General features: G+C 33.7%; 1 protein-coding gene across 1 annotated transcript; it reads right to left on the bottom strand.

Annotated features, from left to right (window-relative positions):
* Positions 1-1,309: 1,309 nt before the first annotated feature.
* On the bottom strand, positions 1,310-24,280 carry LOC142178390 (agamous-like MADS-box protein AGL15). The gene is made up of 8 exons (XM_075247731.1): positions 24,101-24,280; positions 23,146-23,243; positions 17,270-17,348; positions 17,115-17,170; positions 16,535-16,634; positions 16,361-16,402; positions 1,421-1,563; positions 1,310-1,331 (listed from the first exon to the last, which is right to left on the bottom strand). Exons 1-8 carry the CDS (start codon positions 24,278-24,280, stop codon positions 1,310-1,312), a joined length of 720 nt encoding a protein of 239 aa, XP_075103832.1.
* Positions 24,281-24,810: the final 530 nt, after the last annotated feature.

A 24,810-nucleotide genomic window follows, 5' to 3' on the forward strand; every position in this document is an offset into this window, starting at 1 on the left:
AAGCTAAAACGTCATGGACTTTAAATCTTATTAGGGCTAGTTTTATTATTATAATAGAGAAAATCATTATCATTTTTTCTTGAAAAAGTAAAAGGCATTAGAGATTGGTTTGTGTGGGTTCCCAAATTATAGGGCCAAGATTCATGAAGTCTTTGTCCCTTTAAATCTGACGAGGGCTAGTTCTATTATTATTATAATTATTTAAATCTTATTCTTAGGGCTAGTTCTATTATTACAATTATTTCCTTCATTTGGCAAATCACAATCAATCATGATCATCATCATATTTAAAATCAAATTACGTACTAAAATTGATAATACTTGATTGTCACACTTTTTTCTTTAATAATGTACCCAGAGAAGTTAAATTAATTCTTATGAAGTGTCACAACATACTAAGTTTTAATTAAGAACTTTATTGCTTTTACAAATTTTAATTTCACATTTTCGACATGAGAATATGTAAGGGATGATGGAAATATTTTCCTCAAGAAAGTAATTTTTGTCTTCTCGACATGTTTTAGAGACAGGAGTTTTATATGGTCAATAAGTAAGGGAAATTAAAAAGGGTAAAATGGAAAGGCCATCTCCACCGTAACAAATATTATAAACAAAGGGTTCAATAAAATATATTAGACGTGCAGCCGTAATACAACAATAGTGTAAATTTAATCCACAATAATATCAACGCTTCGTTACTTACGTAATTAATCAAAAGTCAGGATTAGACAACACATGATGATACTTAATTAAAAGAATTTATTAAAGATAAATTATGTGCATTTTAAAATAAGGGACGACCATAGATATAATATCCTTTTGTAGGTCTTTAATATATGTTAACATCATGTAATAGGAGAAAGATGACACTTAGAACATAATTCTAATTACTATAATAAATCATCTAAGGTGACATAACTGTACGTGGATTGGTTTGACAAAAAGGTTGCCCTTTTATCATTTGTATTTGAAATGAAATTGGGAATTATTATACATAGCGCTTATTATTATAAATATAAACTAGAACCCCAACAAACTAAAGCTTTACTATATATCAAGGGTGGCCATTGCACAACCACAAAAATGCTTGGACGGAATATAAAAAAGAAAAGAAAAGAGAGATTAATATAATCCTTCCCAAGGTTGATTGGTCCGTTCATTTCCACCTTTTTCAACAAGTTCGAGCTTTAGTCATAGCTTGACAATTAACAAAAAATAATTAATATTATGAAAAAGAAATATAAATATTGCTTAGCTACATATAATTAGCTAGTAATTAAGAAACAATATTAATGTAGAAAAGAGGGTTTTAGCTTGTAGCAACTGATAGTCTGCATAAGAAGAAAAAACAACAAGTTAAAATATAATATTTTATTATATAAAAAACGGAGCAAGAAAAAGTTAAAGCTTACATTAATACCCTAAGCGCAATGAAGTGTCTGAATCTTCTTCTGAGTCTGATTTGCTATCACAAACTAAAGTTGAGCTTCCACCAGAAATCTTGTTCGCTGCTTGATTATTTACAGAATAGTGATTGCAGGAACTGCGTCCAAGTTCCTCAATCTTAAACAAAATAAAAACATTAATAAAAAGGAAAACCCAAATATCAGGCCATCGTCACTTATCAGGAAATTAAAAAACAATTAAATTGTAATAGTACGTGTTTATTTAAGGTTATTTATGTTTTCATTTATGAATTTAAATAGTGTAAATAATTTTTGCACTATCAGTGTAATTTAAACTAGCAACACGGCTGCTAATGCGTTTAGCTAGTATGTTCTCACTCTTTCTTATTATTTTTTTCTCACTCCGTTGGCGGAACGGCATAGCAGAAGAAATTGAAAGATCTACGACAGAATAAAAGAACAGAATTTTGTCGCAACAAGAAAAGGCTCATTTTGTGGGGGTATTTTTTAAAGTTTGTGACAATTTTTGACCCCTACAAAATGAATTGTGACGGTTTCAAAAAACGCCACAGTTACCCTCGCCACAAACATTTCTGTGGCAATATTGTAAAACCTCTACGATGACCGCCACAATATAAAATTTTAATTTGTGACAGTTTTTAAAGGCAATTAGCGACGGTTTGTAACACCCAAAATATGATCTCAATGTTTTCAAAAAAAATAATGTGAGAGGGTTATAAACCCCCACAATTTGATCTCAAACTTTTAAAAAAAATAATCAGTGGCAGCTTATAACTGCCACAATAGTGAAAAATATTAATTCAAGGATTCAATAAATAAACTCAATAACTCATACAACATAAATCCATTCCATTAAGAATATCTATAGTAACAAACATCAACACATTCAAATTCATATCACACTAAAGTTATAAAAACACATATTTGATAATTTAAACATTATACATTCTACAGCAGTCCATAATAAGTAAATATGCAGATGTGCTAAGTATTTACTTGGTGATTTGTATTGTTGTCACCTGATCATATTCTCACATCCACCAAATGAAGCAGGCTCACTCTACACACCACATGCTGAAACAGAGAATTTTGATAAAAAATTATAAAGGAATAAAATTTTGCCAACAAGCTAAAAGGAAGATCTTGGTATATAAATAAACGAAAGGTCTGATTTATCTTACAAGTAAATCTGTTACTTGATCTAACAATAGCATTGAACTGAAGTTGTTAGATACTCACATGAACAAGAGCTAAAGTACAAAGCTATTTCCTTGGATATCATCACAACACTTACATCCACAAACTATTTTACTTGATAGCATAAATTCTTGCCATATATTTACGAAAATCATAATGTAACTAATAAAATATAAATTAACCACTATAGGCTTTCTAACATTAGAATCAAACAAATAAATTATAAGCTGTTATCTATCCCAATGATTAGCAAACTTGCATCAAAACTGAAGGCTAATAACACTAGAAAATTTAAGTAGAAGAAATGAACTGAATAAAATAGGAGTGGTTTAATAGGAGTAGTTAGTTAAACAAACCAAGCATATTAAAATCTGTTGGATCCAACTTCAAACAAAAGAAGCAACAAATTAAAACGTGCAAAACTTTTTCTAACGCATGAATTCCACTAGTATCTGTATTATCCGCAAAAACTACAAGAGAATATATAACAAATTACTCTTAGTTACTTAATATGACCTGGGAAAAAGATGTGAAAAGATTTAGGAGATGAGTTAACAAGCATAACTTACCATTGAAACTCAATGCCATCATAACAACATATCAATATGTTAAACCAAAATATGCATAGATTAGCATTCAATCAAGTTGGCTTCATCAAAGTTTGTCCATAGAATTACTCAACAGTAAGAGATCCTCTTATGGGAAACACATACAAATACAAGATATAAAAAATAAGGTAATGTGAATACCATTTCTGAACATAACTTTAAACCAAATATGAATGTCATCTCTAAACATACCTATAAACGAAATAAATAAGCACTACTTAAAGATGCAATATTGTTACCTTTAGATAAAATACCATATTAAATAAAAAGTTTATTCGAATTTGTATGTATTTGTTGTTAGTCCCGCCAATATTGCTGTATTTGTAAATAATAATTCTAGAAAATATAAGTTATCGTAATGAAACAGTAATTAATTCGAGCCCACTGAATTCACAGTGTTTCCTTAAGAAATTTAATCCCCTCCTAGTACCCAAGGTTATGGATTATTTCCTCCCAGGATAGAACGAATAACACACTGGTATAGCGATACTTCAAACTCCAGTGTTTCAGCGAACACAAAGTTTGGTAGCAAATCACACTTACAGTTGATTTGTTTGAAGTTAAAACAATGCAGAACAAAGGAGTAGAAACTCAGAAAATCATATGAAAATGCTGAGAGGAAGGAGTGCAATTTATAGCCAAAGTTGAGCGTTTTCAGTTTTTGGTTTTCGTTTTCGTTTTTTGTGTCTTTCTTCAATAGCTGCTGCACATATTTATAGCAATCAGCTTTGAAGATGAACGACCCTCCACCCTCCATGGTGGAGCATGCACTAGCTTGTTTGTGGAGCAAGCACTTGGACATGGTGGAAAGAGCATTAGGCGGCTGCTATTACAAATGCGGATAATCTTACGTTAATATTTACTATTAACAAATAAATTTGGTCCAAAAAATTAATCAATCAATCGATCATTTGACCAAATCCGAAGCCGAAACCGAAGCCGAGCAGAGCGAGCGACGATGACGACGACGGCGCGAGGCTTGCTTTCTTCTTAACTCTTTAAGAGCTACAAGAACAACAATTATATATATACCCACCAAAAATCTTTTCCTCTTCCAATATGGGACAATGTCTCATTGTCAAGAGGGGAAAACTTAAAATTTTACTCAAAAATTTCATTTTCCCTCCATTTCCCATTCACCCTCATTTTAAGACTATTTCATCTTAAATAACAAAAAACCTCAACAATCCCCCACATGAATGGGGAATGGCTATATCACGGAAGTATGCATGGAAAAACTGTGTGATTTGCAAGCAATGATTAATCGCATCTGGATAAGTAGGTTTCCCTTTGAACTTTCTGTAGTGAACTTATGTCGGATATACTCGGTCAATCGGTAGATTTGATATCTTTGAACCGTCGATCTTTGGTGTATACCTAGACAAACATAAGTCACACAATCAACCCTTAACCGTCTTTGGTTCTCATTATTGTGTTCGTTTCAGCCATGAACACCGCCTGGTTTCATAAGTGCGTAGAGAATTGGCCTTACAAAGTTCTTCTTGAAGCGGCTAACACTTCACACTTATATAGGTGATTCCTAAACGTGTCATCCTGTAGATACACTATTTGATATACCCCGTATCAAATTTAGAAATTATTAAAAAGCCTTAATGTTTTATCCTTGGTACTGAATATTGTCTCATCACGAGAACGGACTAAAATTTTATTTGACAATGTTGAACCGTCATTAATGACTTTGTTTGATCTCCTTGAACCTAGATCTTGGGATCTCCAGTCTTCTAGGTAGAGTTACCGCCACAATGACTTGTTCTCGGCCATAGCTCCATTCCCCTTGATGATTTCTCAACTACCTCTCTAGTTAGGCCTTTTGTAAGTGGATCCGACACATTATCACTTGACTTTACATAGTCAATCGTGATAATTCCTCTAGAGAGTAATTGCCTAACGGTTTTATGTCTTCGTCGTATATGACGAGATTTACCGTTATACATAACGCTCCAAGCCCTTCCAATTGCCGCTTGACTATCACAATGTATGCATATTGGTGCCAACAGTTTGGGCCAAAATGGAATGTCTTCCAAAAAATTCCAGAGCCATTCAGCTTCTTCATCGGCTTTATCTAAGGCTATGAATTCAGCCTCCATTGTAGAGCGGGCAATACATGTTTGTTTGGACGACTTCCAAGATACCGCTCCTCCACCAATAGTGAATATATATCCACTCGTGGACTTAGAATCAGTTGAATCAGTAATCCAATTTGCATCACAGTATCCCTCAATCACCGCAAGGAATTTACTGTAGTGCAAGTCAAAGTTCTGGGTATGTTCTAAATATCCCAAAACTCATTTCATTGTCATCCAATGAGATTGGCCTGGATTGCTCGTATATCTACTCAGTTTACTTATAGCACAAGCTATATCTGGTCGTATACAATTCATGATATACATTAAGTATCCCAACACACGAGCATAATCCAATTGTGATATGCTTTGGCCTTTATTCTTTGCTAATGCAAGATTCACGTCAATTGGAGTCTTTGCAACTTTAAAGCCCAACTGCTTGAATTTTTCAAGTACTGTCTTAATATAATAAGATTGTAACAATGCCAGACCTTGAGGAGTCTTATGGATCTTAATTCCCAGAATTAAATCAGCAACTCCCAAGTCTTTCATATCAAACTTGCTATTGAGCATACGCTTAGTAGCATTTATGTTGGCAATGTCATTACTCATTATCAGCATATCATCCACATATAGGCAAACAATGACTATGTGATTTGGAACATTTTTAATATACACACATTTATCACATTCATTTATCTTAAAACCATTTGACAACATTGTTTGGTCAAATTTCGCATGCCATTGTTTGGGTGCTTGTTTTAGTCCGTAAAGAGACTTAACAAGTCTACATACCTTCTTTTCTTTACCTGGAACCACAAACCCTTCAGGTTGTTCCATGTAAATTTCTTCCTCCAACTCTCCATTTAAGAAGGCCGTCTTAACATCCATTTGATGAATTTCAAGATCATACACTGCAGCTAATGCTACTAATATCCGTATGGACGTAATTCTTGTAACTGGAGAGTATGTATCAAAGTAGTCTAGACCTTCTCGTTGTCTATACCCTTTGACTACGAGTCTTGCCTTGAATTTATCAATAGTGCCATCATTTTTTATTTTTCTCTTAAAAATCCATTTAGAACCCAAAGGTTTATTTCCAGGAGGAAGATCAACCAATTCCCATATATGATTGTTCAATATGGATTCTATTTCACTATTGACTGCCTCTTTCCAAAACAATGATTCCGAAGAAGTCATAGCTTCTTTAAATGTTTGAGGCTCATTCTCCAATAAGAAAGTCACAAAATCTGGTCCAAATTGACGCATTCAGGCAATACAAAAATGAAGTTGAAACGCAACTTAACAAGAAAGTAAAAATGATAAGAAGTGATAGGGGTGGTGAATATGAATCTCCTTTTGAAAAAATATGTTTAGAATATGGAATTATTCATCAAACAACAGCCCCTTACACGCCCCAATCTAATGGGATTGCGGAAAGAAAGAATCGCACATTAAAGGAGATGATGAACGCGTTGTTGATAAGTTCTGGTTTGCCACAGAACTTGTGGGGGGAAGCCATTCTTACGGCTAATCGAATATTAAATCGAGTGCCCCATAGCAAAACACAATCCATTCTATATGAAAAATGGAAAGGAAGGAAGCCCAACTTGAATTATTTTAAAGTGTGGGGGTGTTTGGCAAAAGTGCAAGTTCCTAAACCCAAAAGGGTAAAGATAGGACCGAAAACCGTTGATTGTGTTTTCATTGGATATGCGACAAATAGTAAAGCATATCGATTTCTGGTTCATAAATTAGAAAATCCCGATATTCATAATAATACGGTTATAGAATAAGATAATGCTAAGTTCTTTGAAAATATATATCCGTATAAAAAGGAATGTGAGTCGTTTGGTGAAGGGTATTGCTTCATCTTTACTATTTAGTAAGTAAACATAGCAATATCGAGTACCATCGTTAATAAAAGTTATGAAATACTTCTTTCCACCGCGAGATGGTATTGACTTCATATCACAAATATCTGTGTGAATTAAGTCTAAAGGATTTGAATTCCTTTCAACTGACTTATAAGGATGTTTAACATACTTAGATTCCACACATGTTTGACATTTTAATTTTTCGCATTCAAACTTAGGCAGTACTTCCAAGTTAATCATTTTCCGCAAGGTTTTATAATTGACATGACCCAAACGTACATGCCATAAATCATTTGACTCAAGTAAGTAAGAAGAAGCTGAAATATTATTATTGTTTTCCACAACTATTACATTCAGATTGAAAAGACACTCGGTGAGGTAACCTTTTCCTACAAATATTTTATTCTTACTTATGACAACCTTGTCGGACACAAAAACGCACTTAAAATCGTGCTTGACAAGAAGTCCAGTAGAGACTAAATTCTTTCTCATTTCGGGAACATGAAGGACATTGTTCAAAGTCATGACCTTGCCAGAAGTCATTTTCAGAAATATCTTCTCATATCCTTCAACTTTTGTTGTTGAAGCATTTCCCATATAAACTGTCTCTCCGGGTCCAGTAGGAGCATAAGTAGCAAAAGCTTCTCTAACTGCACAAACATGGCGAGCGGCTCCAGAATCAAACCACCACTGTTTAGGATTTCCCACCAAGTTACATTCAGAAAGCATGGCACACAAGTTATCAACATCATCATGCTTTACTACCATGTTTGCTTGACCCCTTTTCTTGTCTTTCTTCGGAGCATGATACTCCGTAGATTTGTGTCCGATTTTTTCACAGTTGTAGCAGTTTTCACTGAACCGCTTCTTGCTTGGGTTGTATTTCGGAACAGAAGCCTTCTTCCTCTTTTTGTTATCTTTAACAATATTTGCTCCTATTATTGTTGAATTTTCACGGCCTCTCCTTTCAGCAGCTTTATTGTTCTCTTCGATTTTTAACCGAACAATGAGATCTTCAGGGGACATTTTCTTTCGTTTGTGTTTCAAATAATTTTTGAAATCCTTCCACAATGGAGGCAACTTCTCAATCATTGCTGCTACTTGGAATGCTTCATTGATGACAAGACCTTCAGGAAGTAGATCATGAATAATCACTTGTAATTCCTGGACTTGGGTAATAACAGACTTGCTATCTACCATTTTGTAGTCCAAAAATTTTGCGGCAACAAATTTCTTCATCCCGACATCTTCAGTTTTATATTTCTTTTCAAGCGCATTCCACAATTCTTTTGACGTCTCCACGTCACTGTATACATTATACAGATTATCATCTAATCCGCTAAGAATATAATTCTTGCATAAAAAATCAGAATACTTCCACGGTTTAATCACGATAAAGCATTCATTCTCTGGAGTTTTATCTGGCAGATCAGGAACATCTTCCTTGATGAACTTCTGTAGAAATAACGTAGTTAAGTAGAAGAACATCTTCTGCTGCCAGCGCTTGAAATCAATCCTGGAAAATTTTTCGGGTTTTTCTGCCGGTGCCAATGCTGGTGTTCGGCTTGTCGATACGTTGGCAGTCACCGTCGGAACACCTTGATTTTCGCTTTCAGTCGTCATTTTTTCTGTAAAAGAATGACAAAAACAAACGTTTAATAAACGTTTTCAAACTGGAGTAAAAATCACGTAGATTTTAATCTCCAACAAAACGCCACGAAGGCTTTACTCTCCAAAAATGGGAGTACACAAAACCACAAAGGTTTTAGTTTGCAGAATAATAAGAATAACACAAATACAGAAATAAAAATTAAATTCCTTAAGATTGTTAGTCCCGCCAATATTGTTGTATTTGTAAATAATAATTCTGAAAAATATAAGTTATCGTAATGAAACAGTAATTAATTCGAGCCCACTGAATTCACAGTGTTTCCTTAAGGAATTTAATCCCCTCCTAATACCCAAGGTTATGGATTATTTCCTCCCAGGATAGAACGAATAACACACTGGTGTAGCGGTACTTCAAACCCCAGTGTTTCAGCGAACACAAAGTTCGGTAGCAAATCACACTTAAAGTTGATTTGTTTGAAGTTAAAACAATGCAAAACAAAGGTGTAGAAACTCAGAAAATCGTATGGAAATGCTGAAAGGAAGGAGTGCAATCTATAGCCAAAGTTGAGCATTTTCAGTTTGTGGAGCAAGCACTTGGCCATGGTGGGAAGAGCATTAGGCGGCTGCTATTGCAGCTGGTGGTCAATACACGGATTGGAACATATCCGTTACAAATACGGATAATCTTACGTTAATATTTACTATTAACAAATAAATTTGGTCTAAAAAATTAATCAATCAATCATTTGACCGAAGCCGAAGCCGAGCATAGCGAGCGACAACGACGGCGCGAGGCTTGCTTTCTTCTTAACTCTTTAAGAGCTACAAGAAGAGCAATTATATATATACCCACCAAAAATCTTTTCCTCTTCCAATATGGGACAATGTCTCATTGTCAAGAGGGAAAAACTTAAAATTTTACTCAAAAAATTTTATTTTCACTCCATTTCCCATTCACCCTCATTTTAAGACTATTTCATCTTAAATTACAAAAAAACTCAACATTTGTTGCTAAATAAGTAGCGGTATTTACCTCGACTACATCATCAATTAGATGGTCTGTAGCTAGTTATATTCTAACTCTTAGTATGGCTCATTCTTATAACCTTCATCTTCCACAACTTCTTATGTATCATACAAATCTCTTGGCTTTAGATTTACAAAAATCACTCTATCCTTAATTGAAAACATCATCTACATAGTATACCATATTTATGCTTGAGATACTTCGATGTAAGGCTCATGTTCTTCACCCTCAATCTCGAGTAATTATATAGAAAGTTGGAGTTTATTTTCTTTTTTCAAATAAATAAAATACCAGTAGCATACAAATAATTTACCTGCTTAATGATCTTTGTCTGCTAGAAATATTCAAATTTGAAGGCATATATAAAATAAGTTCAAAAACTTATACGAGCCGTAGATAAGCTAGTTTTTACAATAGAATGAGTCAACTTAACTGATAGCGGGCTTGAAATTACACCATGTCCAGTACTCTTAGAAACATGCACATCTGCAATAATGATATGATGCAAGACATATTACTAGAGGAAGTTTTCATCTGCAGTAATTTATTTTTTAAGGAAAGTGAAAATCTAAACTACTAAATTATGAGCTATAGAAGAATAAATTTGTCACCATAGCAAGTAAAAGAGATGCATTCATTGAAGACCATGTACTATCTTGATATTCCTCAATGTAGAAATGAGAAAAATATTAGCAAGTTCCCTGACTGAATAATCCGCAGAATAAAATGCATTTATGCCCTCCCAATTCCCATATTATATTAATTTGTGGGACAATCAATTTCAACATCACACAACAGAACTAAATTCTAATTGGAATCTGGAAAACATTTTGCATTAAATAAAGGAGCTTCTTACTACAACACTGAGTAATCTGTAGCCAGAAGCAAAACATAGGGCCGTTTGGACATTAAAAAAAATTTAATTTTTTTCGAATTTTTTTTTACTTTTATCAGAATCAGTGTTTGGCCATGAAAATTTTAAATTTCACTTGAAATTACATTTCGAAATTTTTTGAAAATTTGAAAAACTCCAAAAAGTTATTTTTCAAAATTTTCACTTCAAATCACTAGCAAAAATTCAAAATATCTCCAAATTATATTCATGTCCAAACACAACTTTAATTTTCAAATATCATTTTCACTTTAATTTTTTTTTTTTTTTTTTGGAATTTTACAATTCTTATGTCCAAACACCCACCTAATGGTCTTCCCTCGAATGTCAACACTCTTTAAAAAAAGAGAATAAATTTCAAGCTAGATTGTCCATAAGGGTTTCATTACTGGTTCAAGCAATAACTACAACTGAAAAACCCAAATTATACTGCTAATGAGATAAATAAAATAAATGAAATTCAGAGGAAAAGAAAAAAAGAAAAAAAATCACCTTTAGACGAGTAGTGACATTCTGAAGTTGATTCGCCCAAATGGATACTTCACTTCAGAAATTCCCAAGACACAATGCAATACCAATAAATCGTATTCCTAGCCTGAAAATACCTTAATAAAAAACTACTTAAATTGAAACAATAGAGCAACACAAAAGACATAATCTGTGATTCAAAAATCAGAGCATGAGCCATAAATTGAGATGAAGAATAATACTTACAAAATGTAACTAATATGGATAAAAAAAATTGAGAGAGAGCGCATATGAAGGGAAGCAATGCACTAGAGAAGAAGCAGTTCAACCGAGGTGTTGAAAAAGGAAAACCTAGGGCTAGATGCATAATAGAATTAAAAGAGGTAAAGATTGGGGAAACTTTTTGGAAAAGGAGGGAGAACTTACCGTGTTTACGTTTCGAGCAAAAAAAAAAGAAGAAAAATTAAGGCAACAAATAAGTTTTTGAGAAATTAAGTATTTTTCCAACAATAAAATAATATTTTTGAACATAATAAAATTGCTAAAATCCCTAGATAAAATAAATGTAACAACTAGTTACGGATTTATTAATATCGTATTAATTATTTAAAATTTTAATTAATGAAATATGAATATCTTTTTAGACGTTAAATCTAAATATATTTTTTATCTTTTAAATATAAAAAATTTGAAAAGACTATTTTTGAGTAATTTTGTTTATAACAACCAAATAAGATCTAAATTTTAAATGTTAATGTAGGTGTATAATAACTAATCGTTATAATAGGCCAAAAAATATGGACATATGAGGTTGTTATAAAGAGGTTTAACAATATATTTTTTTTCATTCTACTATTTAGCTACTGGTGTCATATTCTTCATAATTGTGAAAAGAATTCATCCACAATAAAATCAATATCTTAATATTGAGAAGTGACAAATAAGGAGAGGAAAAAATGCCTTTGAGTTTTTAGAAGTTGAAAATTAAACTCAGATTAATTAGAATTCCTAAATTGTCTATGATATTTGTTAGTTTATTTAATTTTGTCTAATTAGGATTCACGGTCGGAATCATGTAGGAATAAATTTTCTAAATTCCAGTCAAATTTGCTTTGTAGTATTATAAATAGGGGTGTAGCTATATAATTTCAAAGGTGGAGATGTATCATCGATGTAGAGAGATTATAAATAAATAAAAAATCCTCCTACCATATTTTCTCTCTAGTTTGATAAATTCCTTCCATATAGCCATTGTTGAATTTTTTGCTTGTGCTTAAACAAAGAATATAAACGGCTATTTGTGTAAAAAGGGGTGTAACTACATAATTTCTAAGGTGGAGATGTAGCTTATGTAATGACCCAACCGGTCATTTTAACTTTTAGAACCCCGTTCCCTAAAATAAAATTCCTCGTATGTGCTTTTATTGATTTATGACTTGCGGAGATGGCTGGTTTGGGATTTGAAAGTGTTCGGGTTGAAATCGGAACACTTGGTTCTTTAAGTTGGCCTTAAAAGGCCAAGTTTGACTTCGGTCAACATTTTGAGAAAACGACCCCAGAATCGGGATTTGACGGTTCCAATAGATTCGTATGATGATTTCGGACTTGGGTGTTTGTTCGGATCGAGTTTTGAATAACACGGGAGCATTTTGGCGCTTAATAGTAAAAATTAATTATTTGAAGGTTTAAAGTTCTTTAATTTTGGTTTGTAGTACGTTTTTGAATAATTAAAGTCCGTTTGGAATTCCGAGTTTGAAAATAGTTCCGTATAGTGATTTAAGACTTGCACGCAAACTTTGATGTCATTCCGAGTAGTCTAATTATGATTCGGCACATTTGGAGAATTTGGAAAAGTTGAAGTTCAAAGTTTGATCCCATTTGATTTTGGGGTGTGATTCTTGGATTTATTGTTGTTTTACTCGTTTTGAGAGTTCTAGTAGGTCTGTATTATGATTCAGACTTGTTGGTGCATTTGGACGGGGTTCGGGTGTGTTTCGGACCGTCCGAAGTTAAATTTGAGAAACCAGATTTTCCAGTTATGGTTTTCTTCTTCGCGTTCGCGAAGGGAAAACTGGAGCAGGCAAGATTTTCTCTCCGCATTCGCGAATAATGGATCGCGTTCGCGAAGGGTGATGGCAGTGTGCATCGCGTTCGCGTGAAGCCTTTCGCGTTCGCGTAGAAGGGCGAAGTCAGGCAAGGAATTGGGCATTAAAGCTTCGTGTTCGCGAAGGAGGCATCGCGTGAAGAGCCTCACGTTCGCGAAAAGTAAAGTTAGGCAGCACATTTTTGTGCTCTGAGAGGGTCTGGGCAGAATGTTAAGTTCAGAAAAAGGGACTTTGTCCCATTTACCATTTTCAATGATTTGGAGCTCGGATTTAGGCGATGTTTGAGAGATTTTCAGAGAAAACAACGGGGTAAGTGTTCTTAACTCAATATTAGTTAATTTACCCGAATCCAACACTGTTTTTATCATGTAATCGGTGAATTAAGTTAGAAAAGTTTGAAAACCTTCTTGGATAGACTTGAGGATTTGAGGGCCGAATTATTATCGGAATTTAGTAATTTTGGTATTGGTAGACTCGTGGTTGAATGAGCATTCATACTTCGTAACTTCCGTGCGGATTCCGAGATGCGGGCCCCACGGATGATATTTGAGTTAATTTCGAATTTCATTGAAAATGTAGTATTTTCTTATGAAATTGATTCCTATAATTTTTAGTGATTGTATCGAATTTATTTTGGCTAGATTCGAGCCAGACATAGTTGGATGGTCGTGGAAAGGGTCTTCTAGTGGATTAAATTGGAGCAAATTGAAGTAAGTCTCTTGTCTAATCTTGTGAGAGGAAAATTACCCCATAGGTGATTAAAATTAATAAATGTTGCTAATTGTGGGGGTTACGTACGCACGAGGTGAAGAGAGTCTGTACGTAGCTACTATAAATATTAAAGTCCGGGTAGTTTATGACTAAAAGTATGAATTACTTGGGTAAAGTGTATTCTTTACTTAATTAAATTATTTGATATATATATTGTGAATTGTTAGGGAAGATATTGAAAGATGAACATCTCATATGTTTAATTTTCTGTTTAAAGTAATTAATTATTAAAATAAATTGTTTACCCTCTCGAATTGATCTTATAATAAATATACTTTCCTTCCGAAGGCACATAAGAAAATGTCCTCCTTTCTTGTGGAGCTCACCGAACGCCTCGGCAGGATAAATGCATATATGGATCGTGCCGCACGTCCCTCGGCAGTGTACACGACACTCTGGATCGGGTCGTACGACCTCGACAGAAATTGTGCTTAATAATAATAATAATAATAATAAATACACGATTTCATGATGTTTTTAATTTGCAGCTTGTGGGTTTAATAAATGGTTTGGAAGTGGTTGAAATTGGAAAAATTTAATTATTCCTGTTGATTTTGTAAAATTATTGTTAACTTTGTGAATCGTGATGAATTAAATAAATTTTATTTTATTCTATTTACTATTGTTGACCCTTAGTGAGTGTCAAAGTCGACCATCTCGTCTTTACCACTTCGAGATTAGGCTTGATACTTACTGGGTACGCGTTGTTTACGTACTCATACTACACTTGCTGCACTTTTTGTGCAGGACCTGAGGCAAGTACTAGTGGGGGACCTACTGTCTTACGCGCGTTATCCAGAGGCGTAGTGGTGATCTGCCTTTGTGAGCCGTCCTGCAGCTACTAGTGCCTCTCCTTGTATTTTCATTCTGTCTATTTTTATTTCAGACAATATTTGAAATTTTGTATAATCTACTAGATGCTCATACACTTGTGACACCAGGTCTTGGCACACACATTGGTAGAATTTGGTGTCTTATTATTTTTTTTGGATTTAAATTTATCGGTATCTTTTCATTTTCTTTAATACTACTAATAAAAAAATAAAATTTCTTGGAAAAATTATTCTGAAAATAATCGATATATGTTTAATTTATTAGTTGGTTTGCCTAGCTGTAGTGTTGGGCGCCATCATGACCTATATGTGAAATTGGGTCGTGAAAGCTTCGATGTAGAGATATTCAAGAATTTATAAGTGAATAAAAATCTCCGTTCTCTATCTAATTTGATAAATGTTTTTCTATATAGCCTTTATTGATTTTTTTACTTGTGGCTAAATTATTTATCGGGGTATTTCAATAAAGATGAATATACAAAATAAAAAAAATGTTTGAAGACAATAACTAATAACTAATATATGGAGATAGGAAAACCTCTGTTTTTGTGTCTACTTTTTGTAGGGTTAGAATGTTGGGGAAAAGACAAAAAATGGCAAGGGTTAAAAAATGGCATGAATTGCATCAATTTGTAGAAATTTAACTAAAATGTGCAATTTGATTGGATTTTCAAAAGATGGTAGAAAAAATGACTAAATATTGCACGAGTTAGTGGCCTCCAATTTGTATCGAATGGCAAAGATTTTGCAGACAATTAAATTTGTATTTCTGGAGGTATCAGAAACTTCCACAATAAAACTACCACAATACGAATAATTTTGTGAAAGTTAGAACAAACGCCATAAATTGAAAATATAGTGGAGGTCTTTTACAACTCCCACAAATAAACCACCACAAAAAGAATTATTTTGTAGGGATTGACGCAAACGCCACAAAATAAATGTATAGTGGGAGTTCCTTATAACTCCCATAAATTAATCGCCACAATTTAGTAATTTTTTTGTAGTTTTGGGAGTCTGATGTGAAATATTTTACCAATTGCCTGTTTTTGTATTAACTGTTTAGTAAATGATTTTCTTTTTATTTTTCTTGCAATTGATAAACCTTTTAGTCCACGGTTTAAAAAATCCATTTTGAGGAAACTGAAAATCTTATGAACAAACATTAAATCATAGTTTAAAAAGTTGTAAGTTATTGCAAATGTCAGACCACAATCTATATTATATGAGTAGATATTAGATCTTAGTCTAACATTGTCCGGAATGGATAATTTTCCAAAGGCTATGTTTGCACAATATTTTAAACTAAGGCATTTGCGTAAATCAGTAGAATTTGATGATGATTAAAAGAAAGTGTCAGTCTTATATATATTGAAGCTGTAAGAATCTTGGTCACCAAAATTTGGAAATAAGAATTCATTTAGAAAAAAGAAGAAAAGGCTTCCTAAATAAAAGTTTACCTGCAGCCTTGATTTTTCAAGTAGCTCCAGTAGTACTTGTTCCTGAAATATAGTACACGGATGAAAAGCTTAATTAAACATTCGACCTTTTATTTTCCCTCTCTCTATTTGGAAAAAATTGTGTAATTAACAATAATTAAACATAATTATTACTAATGATGCAGATCAATTTACCTTCTTATTCTTAACAAATAAAATGCCTTCAGTTAGCTGATGCTCTAACTTCTGCAACTCTTTGAAGTTCATGCCTTCAAGTTCCTTCCCCATCATCCTCCTTCAAAATTAAACATGCAAATATAAGATAATAAAGTTAATTTTATGAAGGAGTAATTAAGTTAAACTAACAATGTATGAATTTTTTCTTATCAGTATGTTTTAACTTATGGTAGTATTATTTTGACATTACTAATTAATTAATCTCACTTATTATAAGAGCGTCTTGGCAATAATAAAGTTGTCGACGTGTGACTATGACGACAGGGGTCCAAGTCGCAAAAACTGGCTCTTGCAGAAATGTAAGGTAAGATTGCGTACATAAGATCCAATGTGGTTCCCTCTCTTCGAACTCCTCACATAGCAGGATAGCCTTAGTGCACTGTACGTTTATCTTTTATTATACATGGTTACTTATAATTATCTTTTAGTGATATAATAGTATAAAAATTTATTTTACGTTGTTGTCATTAAATAGAAGCTAAACTCTTTATAAAACCTAATACACTAGATAATATTGAAGAAACATCAAAGAGCTTACCCAGTTTCCTGTCGTAGTTTTGCAACTTCAGCTTTCAAAGCATTCATTTCATCAGGCTGCAATTAATGGAAGGGAATATATATATCAAGCTAACTAATGATATCCTGACAATTATGACTTGAATACTAGTATTAATTGTAACTTATCTATAATACCTCTTCAACATTTTCGACTGTAGCATGCTCAGAAGAATCTGGAACCTTGTCGTTGTATCTATCCACAATGTTTTCCATGCTGCTTGCACAAACATTTTAACATAAAGAAATAATATTAAAATCAAATGACAAATTACTTATTTGGGTAGATTTTACTGTATCATTTTCCTTAATTTAGAGAGATTCTAGTTTACAGTCTTAATGTCATGTACGTTAGAGAGGGATTATAGTGTGAAAGAAAACTAGACTTGAGGTATATGTCATATATATATATATATATATATATATATATATATATATATATATATATATATATATATATGTATATGTATATGGGATATGGGAGCTCTGCCTCTGGTGCAACGGTAAAGGTTATCACTGCGTAACGAGGAGCTCATGAGTTCAAGCCGTGAAAGTAAGTCTGTTAATATGGTTCAGTCCTTCCTTAAACCACGCGCACAACTAGCGGGTACTTAGAACAACAAACTGCTTTTTTAAATGTATATGGCGATGCCCAATTTCACTAGCCCACAAAATGTAACATAAAGCCGAAATGAAATTGCAATATCTAATAGTAAGTACCAAAACCTTTCATTTGCAAGAATTTTTATTAATATTTTTGAAACTTATTAAATGGACAATTATATTAAAAATTCATGTAAACAGTCTCACTTAATATGGAGTTAAGACGTATTTAACGATTCACATCTTTGTCATAAGTCACACTCTTTTCTTCTCAAACTGACATTAAAATTAATACACTTCTAATACATTAGTACAACTCATCGTGTTATAGCTTTAATCTTTACTCTTTAACTAATTTGTTGTATTAGTAGAAAATAAACTCGTCATGTACATCAATTGAATGGTAACATGAATCAGCAAAGTTATGAAGGAAGTGAAGAATGAAGTGTAAAATACACTCGGAGCTAACCATATTAGTATCATAACCATTAGTCCCGCAACTGATCATAAGAGAATAGTACCGGGTCGGATATGAAGAATCATTCATAATTATGAGTGAGGGAAGAATCAATTAATCGCGGAATATATAAGATTTGTCATTATTACGTCAACACAGTTATGAATCAATTGTGTAATGTATAATAAATACAATAAATGATTGGAACGGGCAGATATAGTGTGCTAGTTAGTTACGAATAGGATTATTAGAAGAACCCCTATTCCCGACATTGTATATCATCTGGAAAATAAATTACCATTCTTGTAATCTCTACATATTATTTCTGGCAACTCAAGATTCAAGCACGACAAAAGAGGAGCTATATTCTTCAATAAAAATTCTCTTTCCTTTTGCATTATTTCTTCACTATTTCTCTTATCTGCTTATATTTTTATCATTGTTATTTGAAAAGGTGAGGTAAATCAGTTACTAGTGCCCTAATATATTAATTGTTTGACCTGCAAATCTAATTTTTGGGTTAAATAGTTTGATTCCACTGTCGGGGTCTAACAATCATTTATTTTTTCCATTTATATTCCTTTTAATTCTCTACATTAAATTATATTTGGAATTAACCAAACCAGTAAACATGAAAGCAGTCGAGAGGTAGCTCCAAGATATTCACCTACGAATTCAATCTCGAAAAAATTCACCAGTAAGATCGGCTAATCATGATTTCATAGCTCAACAAATTGGTGAAGCATTGAGATCCTTGACAAGTATAGTAACGGCTAAAAATCCAGATCCACAACCGCAAGTTAATATGGCAGCAAAAATTCCCAATTCAGGACTTGAAAAATTTAGAAGTAGGAAAGTTTCAAATAGTTTTGGAGCAGGAGGTTTTGGTATGCCCATTAATTTCGATCTACAAAATTTAGTTCTAACCTTGCAAAAACAGCTCAAGGAACAGAACGAGCAAATATAGCAAATCTGGGGTGTTCCGCCAATAATTAAAGGCATGAAGAAGGATAAATTATTTTTTACAGCAGCCATAAAAACTTAGTGCAACGCCACCACCGATATCAAAGAAATTCAAAATGCCATATACACCCAAGTATGATGGCACTTCTGATCCACGAGATCATGTGATTGCATTCACCATAGTAAGTCAAAGGGAATGATTTGAACAAGCAGGAGATTGATCCATGAATCAGTGCTGGTGTAGAAGTTCGGAGAAGCCTTCACCAAATGGGCATTAACATGGTACTCTCTTCTACCCGAAAATTAAATTGATTCATTTGCTGAACTTGCAGATGCCTTTATCAAAGCACATTTGGGAGCACAAAAAGTGAAAAATGTGTGGAAGATATCTTTAAGATACAACATGGAAGCACTAAATTACTTAAAGAATTCGTGTATCGCTTTCAACGAGAAAGGATGCTATTACCGCCCGTACCTAATAACTGGGCAGCAATAGCTTTTGTAAGGAATTGAATGAAAAGAGCTCAGAGGTAACAAGAAGGTTAAAGTATAGTCTTCATAAATTCTCTCTAACTATGTGGAATGATGTATAGTACAAAACTCCGAAATACAAGAGGATGCGGTGTTTCAGTCGAAAATTGGAAATATGCACGAAGATTCAACGGAGTGGATTCCTATTAGGTCCAAGTCCGAATAAAGGAATTCGAAAAACAAGGACAAACCATATATCGGTCCAATCAAATGTCCGAGCAAAGAGAAGCAAGTTTTTCTTCACGGGCTGGAAAAGAACCAGACATGACAAAATACGTACAACGGCTCTAATTCCAAACCAAAATTAACATATTATAATTTTAATGTGAGTACATCAGTACCAATACCGGTATTAAGAGACATGGGAGATAAGGTACGGTGACCTAAAAAAATAAGGTCGAATCCCAATAAACAGAGTCAGGAATCCTGGTGCAAATTCCACAACGATCATAGGTATAAGTAGATTGCAGAGTTTTATTGGGAGAGGTTGATTATAATTTGAAAAAAGGCTATCTTACTGAATTGTTCAGTGAGAAAGGTAAGCAAGCTTACATGAAAAACAAAAAAAATGAGGAACCACCTAAGCCTCCATTACCAAAAAGGACAACAAATATCATAATGGGGGGTGAGGAAGTTAATGGAGTAACATATACATCGGCAAAGAAACTTGCTAAAGTTTCTGTAATACACGAGAAACGCACATGGCAAACTCTAACCGGGGAGAGCGTAACTTTCAATGACGAAGACACTGATGGTTTATTTATACCATACAATGATGCATTGGTAATTACTTTACATTTTTATGATATAAATACGGAAAGGGTTTTAATTGATCCAGAAAGTTTAGCAAATATCATACAACTATGAGTAATCGAGGAAATGCAAGTAGCAGATCGAATTATCCCAAAGGCTCCATCTTTATCAGGGTTCGATAACTCAATCATGATAATGAATAGGGAAATCACGATATCAAGTTTTGCAGGAGTTGTAAAAAATACTACATTTCAAGTAGTGATAACTGATATGGCATACAATATAATTTTAGGTAGACCACGAATTCACGAAATAGATGCAGTATTGTCAATATTACACCAGGTTATCAAGTTTCCTTCAAAAGTGAGGAATAAGACAAATCAATGGCAATCAACGTGTAGCTCGGGAGATAAACTCAGTAGTTATTGCTAATGGATTGGCTAAAATTAAAGACGATAAATAGCAATTAAAGTATCAAGTTGTGCAGGTGAGTGATCCCTCAGCAGTCATAAAATCAGTTACGGAGGCTAAGGAAAGCACATACGAAAAACCGGAGTAATCACAGAGCTTGTGAAAAATGATATGATAGAAAAAAAATCGGAAGAGGTAGAAGCTGTTATCCTGTTTGTCAATTGGCCTATAAGAAAAGTCTATATCGGGTCAAATCTTAGTCTAGAACAAAAAAAAGTAAGTTAATTAAGTTTTTACGAGCTAACTCTGATTGTCTTGCTTGATCGCACTCAGCTATGACAGGTATTTCACCATAAGTGATGACTCACAAATGAATCCTTTGCACACTCTCGTTAAGCAAAAGAAGAGAAAATAATGGTCTTTTCAAAATCAAGTAATTGCAGAAGATGTAAGTAAACTCTTGAAAATCGGATCTATTCGAGAAGTTAAATACAATAGTTAGCCAACACAATTGTGATTCCAAAGAAGAACAGTAAGTGGAGAGTATGTATAGATTATACATATTTGAATAAAGTATGCCCTAAAGATTTTTTAATGTGAATCTGCACATTCTCGTTAAACAAAAAAAGAGAAAACACCGATCTTTTAGAAATCAAGTAAAGAAGAAGAGATAAGTAAACTCTTGAAAATGAGATCTATTCGAGAAGTCAAATACCCTGATTAGTTAACTAACACGGTTGTGGTTCTAAAGAAGAACGGTAAGTGGAGAGTATGTATAACATGCGCTAAAGATTCTTTTCTTTTATCTTATATTGACCAACTAATTGATTCTACTGCTGGACATGAACTCTTGAGTTTTAGATGCGTATTTCGGGTATAATCAAATTAAAATGGACTTGAAAAACGAGGAAAAAACTTCTTTTATTACAAACAGGGGACTTACTATTATAAGGTCATGTTGATATGTAGCTCCAGCATTTTTAGCCCAAAGGGCATGAGCTTGTAGCAGTAAGTTTCCTCGTCTGTAATAAAAGAAGTTTTTTCCTCGTCATCCGGATTCATTTTAATTTGAATATACCCAAAGTAAGCATCTAAAAATCTCCACTTTCGGATCAATCTTTTAGTAGAATCAATAAATTGATCAATATGCGTTAAAAAAAAAAAAGAATCTTTAGGGTATGCTTTACTTAAATCAGTATAATCTACACATACTCTCCACTTACCACTTTTTTGGTACCAAGACGGCGTTAGCTAATTAATCAGGATATTTAACTTCTCGAATAGATCCGCTTTTCTTTTAAAACTTATTTCTGATCTCGGCTATCAACCAATTCTTTTGCTTTACCACAGAGAAATTAGGATCCAAACTTGATTTGTGGACAACCACTTCCAATAGAATACCTGTCATATTTGAATGAGACTATGCAACACAATTAAACTTATCTTTTAAAAATTCAATTAACTTACATTTTGCTCCGAGCTGAGATTTGATCAGATATAGACTTTTCTCTCAGGCCAATTAACAAACAGGATAATGCCTTCGAGCTCCTCCAATGTTGTTTTGATTGTATCATTTTCCTCTGATTCCATGATTACATCCGGCTTCCCGTCCGTGCTTGCATTAGACTCCATGACTGATTATGTGACTCATTCACCTCCACAACTTGATGGTTTAATAGCTATTTATCATCTTCAATTTTAGCCAATTCATTAAAAATAACTATCGAGTTTATCTCTCGAGTTGCACGTTGATCGCCCCTGATTTGCCTTATTCCCTATTTGAAGGAAATTTGATAACTGGATGCAATATTGAAGGCAAAACATCCATTTCATGAATCCATGGCCTTTCCAGAATTATTTTATAAGCTGTGTCAGCTATACCACTTAAAAGGTAGTGTCTTTTATCACTTCTTCTATGAAAATTAATAGCGTGATCTCTCCTTTCGTAATCACGCATGGATCATCAAATCCACATAAATAGCGAGCCTTTTGGGATGATTCGATCTGCCACTTGTATTTCTTTGACTACTCGTAACAATATAAAATTTACTGAGCTATCTGGATCAATTAAAACTCTTTTTACAATAGTATTATAAACATATAAAGTAATTACCAATGCATCATTATGCATGTGGTATAAGCAAGTTGTTTGCATCTTCGTCGTCAAATGTTATGCTCTCTTCGGTTAGAATCTACCGAATACGTTTGTCTAGTGTTATGCGTACACCTTAGCGAGTTTCTTTGCCACTGTAAACATTATTCCATTAACTTTCTCACCTCCGGTTATGACATTTACCATCCTTTTTGTGATAAGGGTTTAGGTGGTTCCTCATTTTCCCTGTTCTTTGTACAAGCTTGTCTTCCCTTTTCACTGAACAGTTCAGTAAGATAACCCTTCTTCAAGAGATAACCAATCTCTCCTTAAAAATTTACAATCTACCGTTCTATGTATATGGTCGTTGTGAAATTCGCACCAATACTCTTGTCTCTGTTTGCTAGAATCTGACCTCAGTTTCTTAAGCCAGCGTGCCGCATCCCATATATCTCTTAGTATCGCTATCAGCTCTGATGTCACATTAAAGTTTTAATCTGCTAATTTTGACGAGAAATTATAACCGTTGTATTTTGTCACATCTGATTCCTTTCCAGCCTGTGAAAAAAAACTTGTATCTCTTTGCTTGGACCATTGATTCGATCGAACATGTTTTGATTTTTGTGGGTGATCCCATCGATAAGGACCCATATACTGTTCATACCTATTTATCAAATTTCTGTGTTCAGTCTCGGACCTTAAAGGAATTGACTCCATTGGATTTTCGTGTCTATTTCTAATTTTCGATTGAACCACTGTATCCTCTGTTATTTGGAGCTTTGTACTATATCGATTGTAGACATCACTCTATGTAGTTATTGGGACCTCACGAAGGCTTTACTTTAACCTCCTTGTTGCCTCTGAACTTCTTTCGTTCAAGTTCCTTGCGAATACTATTGCTGCCCAATTATCAGGCACGGGTAGTAGTAGCATCCTCCCCTGTTAGATGTAATCCGCGAATACCCAAAGTAACTTCGTACTTCCCCGCTATATTTTAAAAGATATCTTCCATTCGTTTCTCCACATTTTTGTGCTCCTGAATGAGCTTTAATAAAGGCATCTGTAAGTTCAGCAAATGAATCTATCGAATTTTTATGGAGAAGAGAGTACCATATTAGTGCCCTTTGGTGAGGGTTTCCCCTAATTTTTTTATCAGTACTGATTCAATCTCCTGCTTTGTCAAATCGTTTCTCTCGACTCCTGTGAAAAATGCAGTCACATGGTCTCGTGGATCAGAGGTTCCATCGTATTTGGGAATATCCGGCATCTTGAATTTCTTAGGAATGAGCAAAGGTGCAACAAGCTTCCATGGCTGTTGAGAATATTTGTCCATATCCATGTCTATAGTTACTGATGGAATTCCCGGAATTTGCTATATTAGTTTACTCTACTCCTTGATCTGTTTTTGCAAGGTTAGAACTGTTATGGATTTTAGATAAAATATGCAAGCAGCAAAAAGGTTGAAAATATGATTGAAAAACTGTCTCTAAAATTTTATTAATCATAGGGCTTTAAATAGCCAAATAAATAAAGTAGTAGACTCCTCCTACAACTAAATTACTAAACTCTTACTATAATTAAAATTCTGAATCTTGTAGCAGACTCCTCCTAAAACTAAACAACTAATTATTCTAGAAAATAGTAGCAGTAACAGATGCAAAATCCAGCACTCCTCCTTGCTTCTGTTGTTGCAGTCTAAAGAAGGTCATCCTCAATTCCTTCTTCTGCTATTAGTGCTTGTGCATGAGCATCTTTGAACTTGCACACTTTTGTAACATGACCTTTTTGTTTGCAATTTCCACATAATGCATCAGGTCTCCACCAACAAAATTTTTCTAAGTGTGTTTTCTTTTTGCAATATTTGCAATA

This window comes from Nicotiana tabacum, chromosome 24 (assembly GCF_000715075.1).
Source record: "Nicotiana tabacum cultivar K326 chromosome 24, ASM71507v2, whole genome shotgun sequence".
In the NCBI taxonomy this organism is placed as follows: domain Eukaryota; kingdom Viridiplantae; phylum Streptophyta; class Magnoliopsida; order Solanales; family Solanaceae; genus Nicotiana; species Nicotiana tabacum.

Coding starts and splice junctions, on each gene's coding strand:
- LOC142178390 (XM_075247731.1), bottom strand. CDS start 24,280: ATGGATATGGACAAATATTCTCAACAGCCATGGAAGCTTGTTGCACCT. Junction 17,349..23,145: donor CCCTTATCACAAAAAGGATG/GTAAATGTCATA, acceptor TTGTGCAAGCAG/CATGGAAAACATTGTGGATA. Junction 17,171..17,269: donor CAGTCGAAAATGTTGAAGAG/GTATTATAGATA, acceptor CATTAATTGCAG/CCTGATGAAATGAATGCTTT.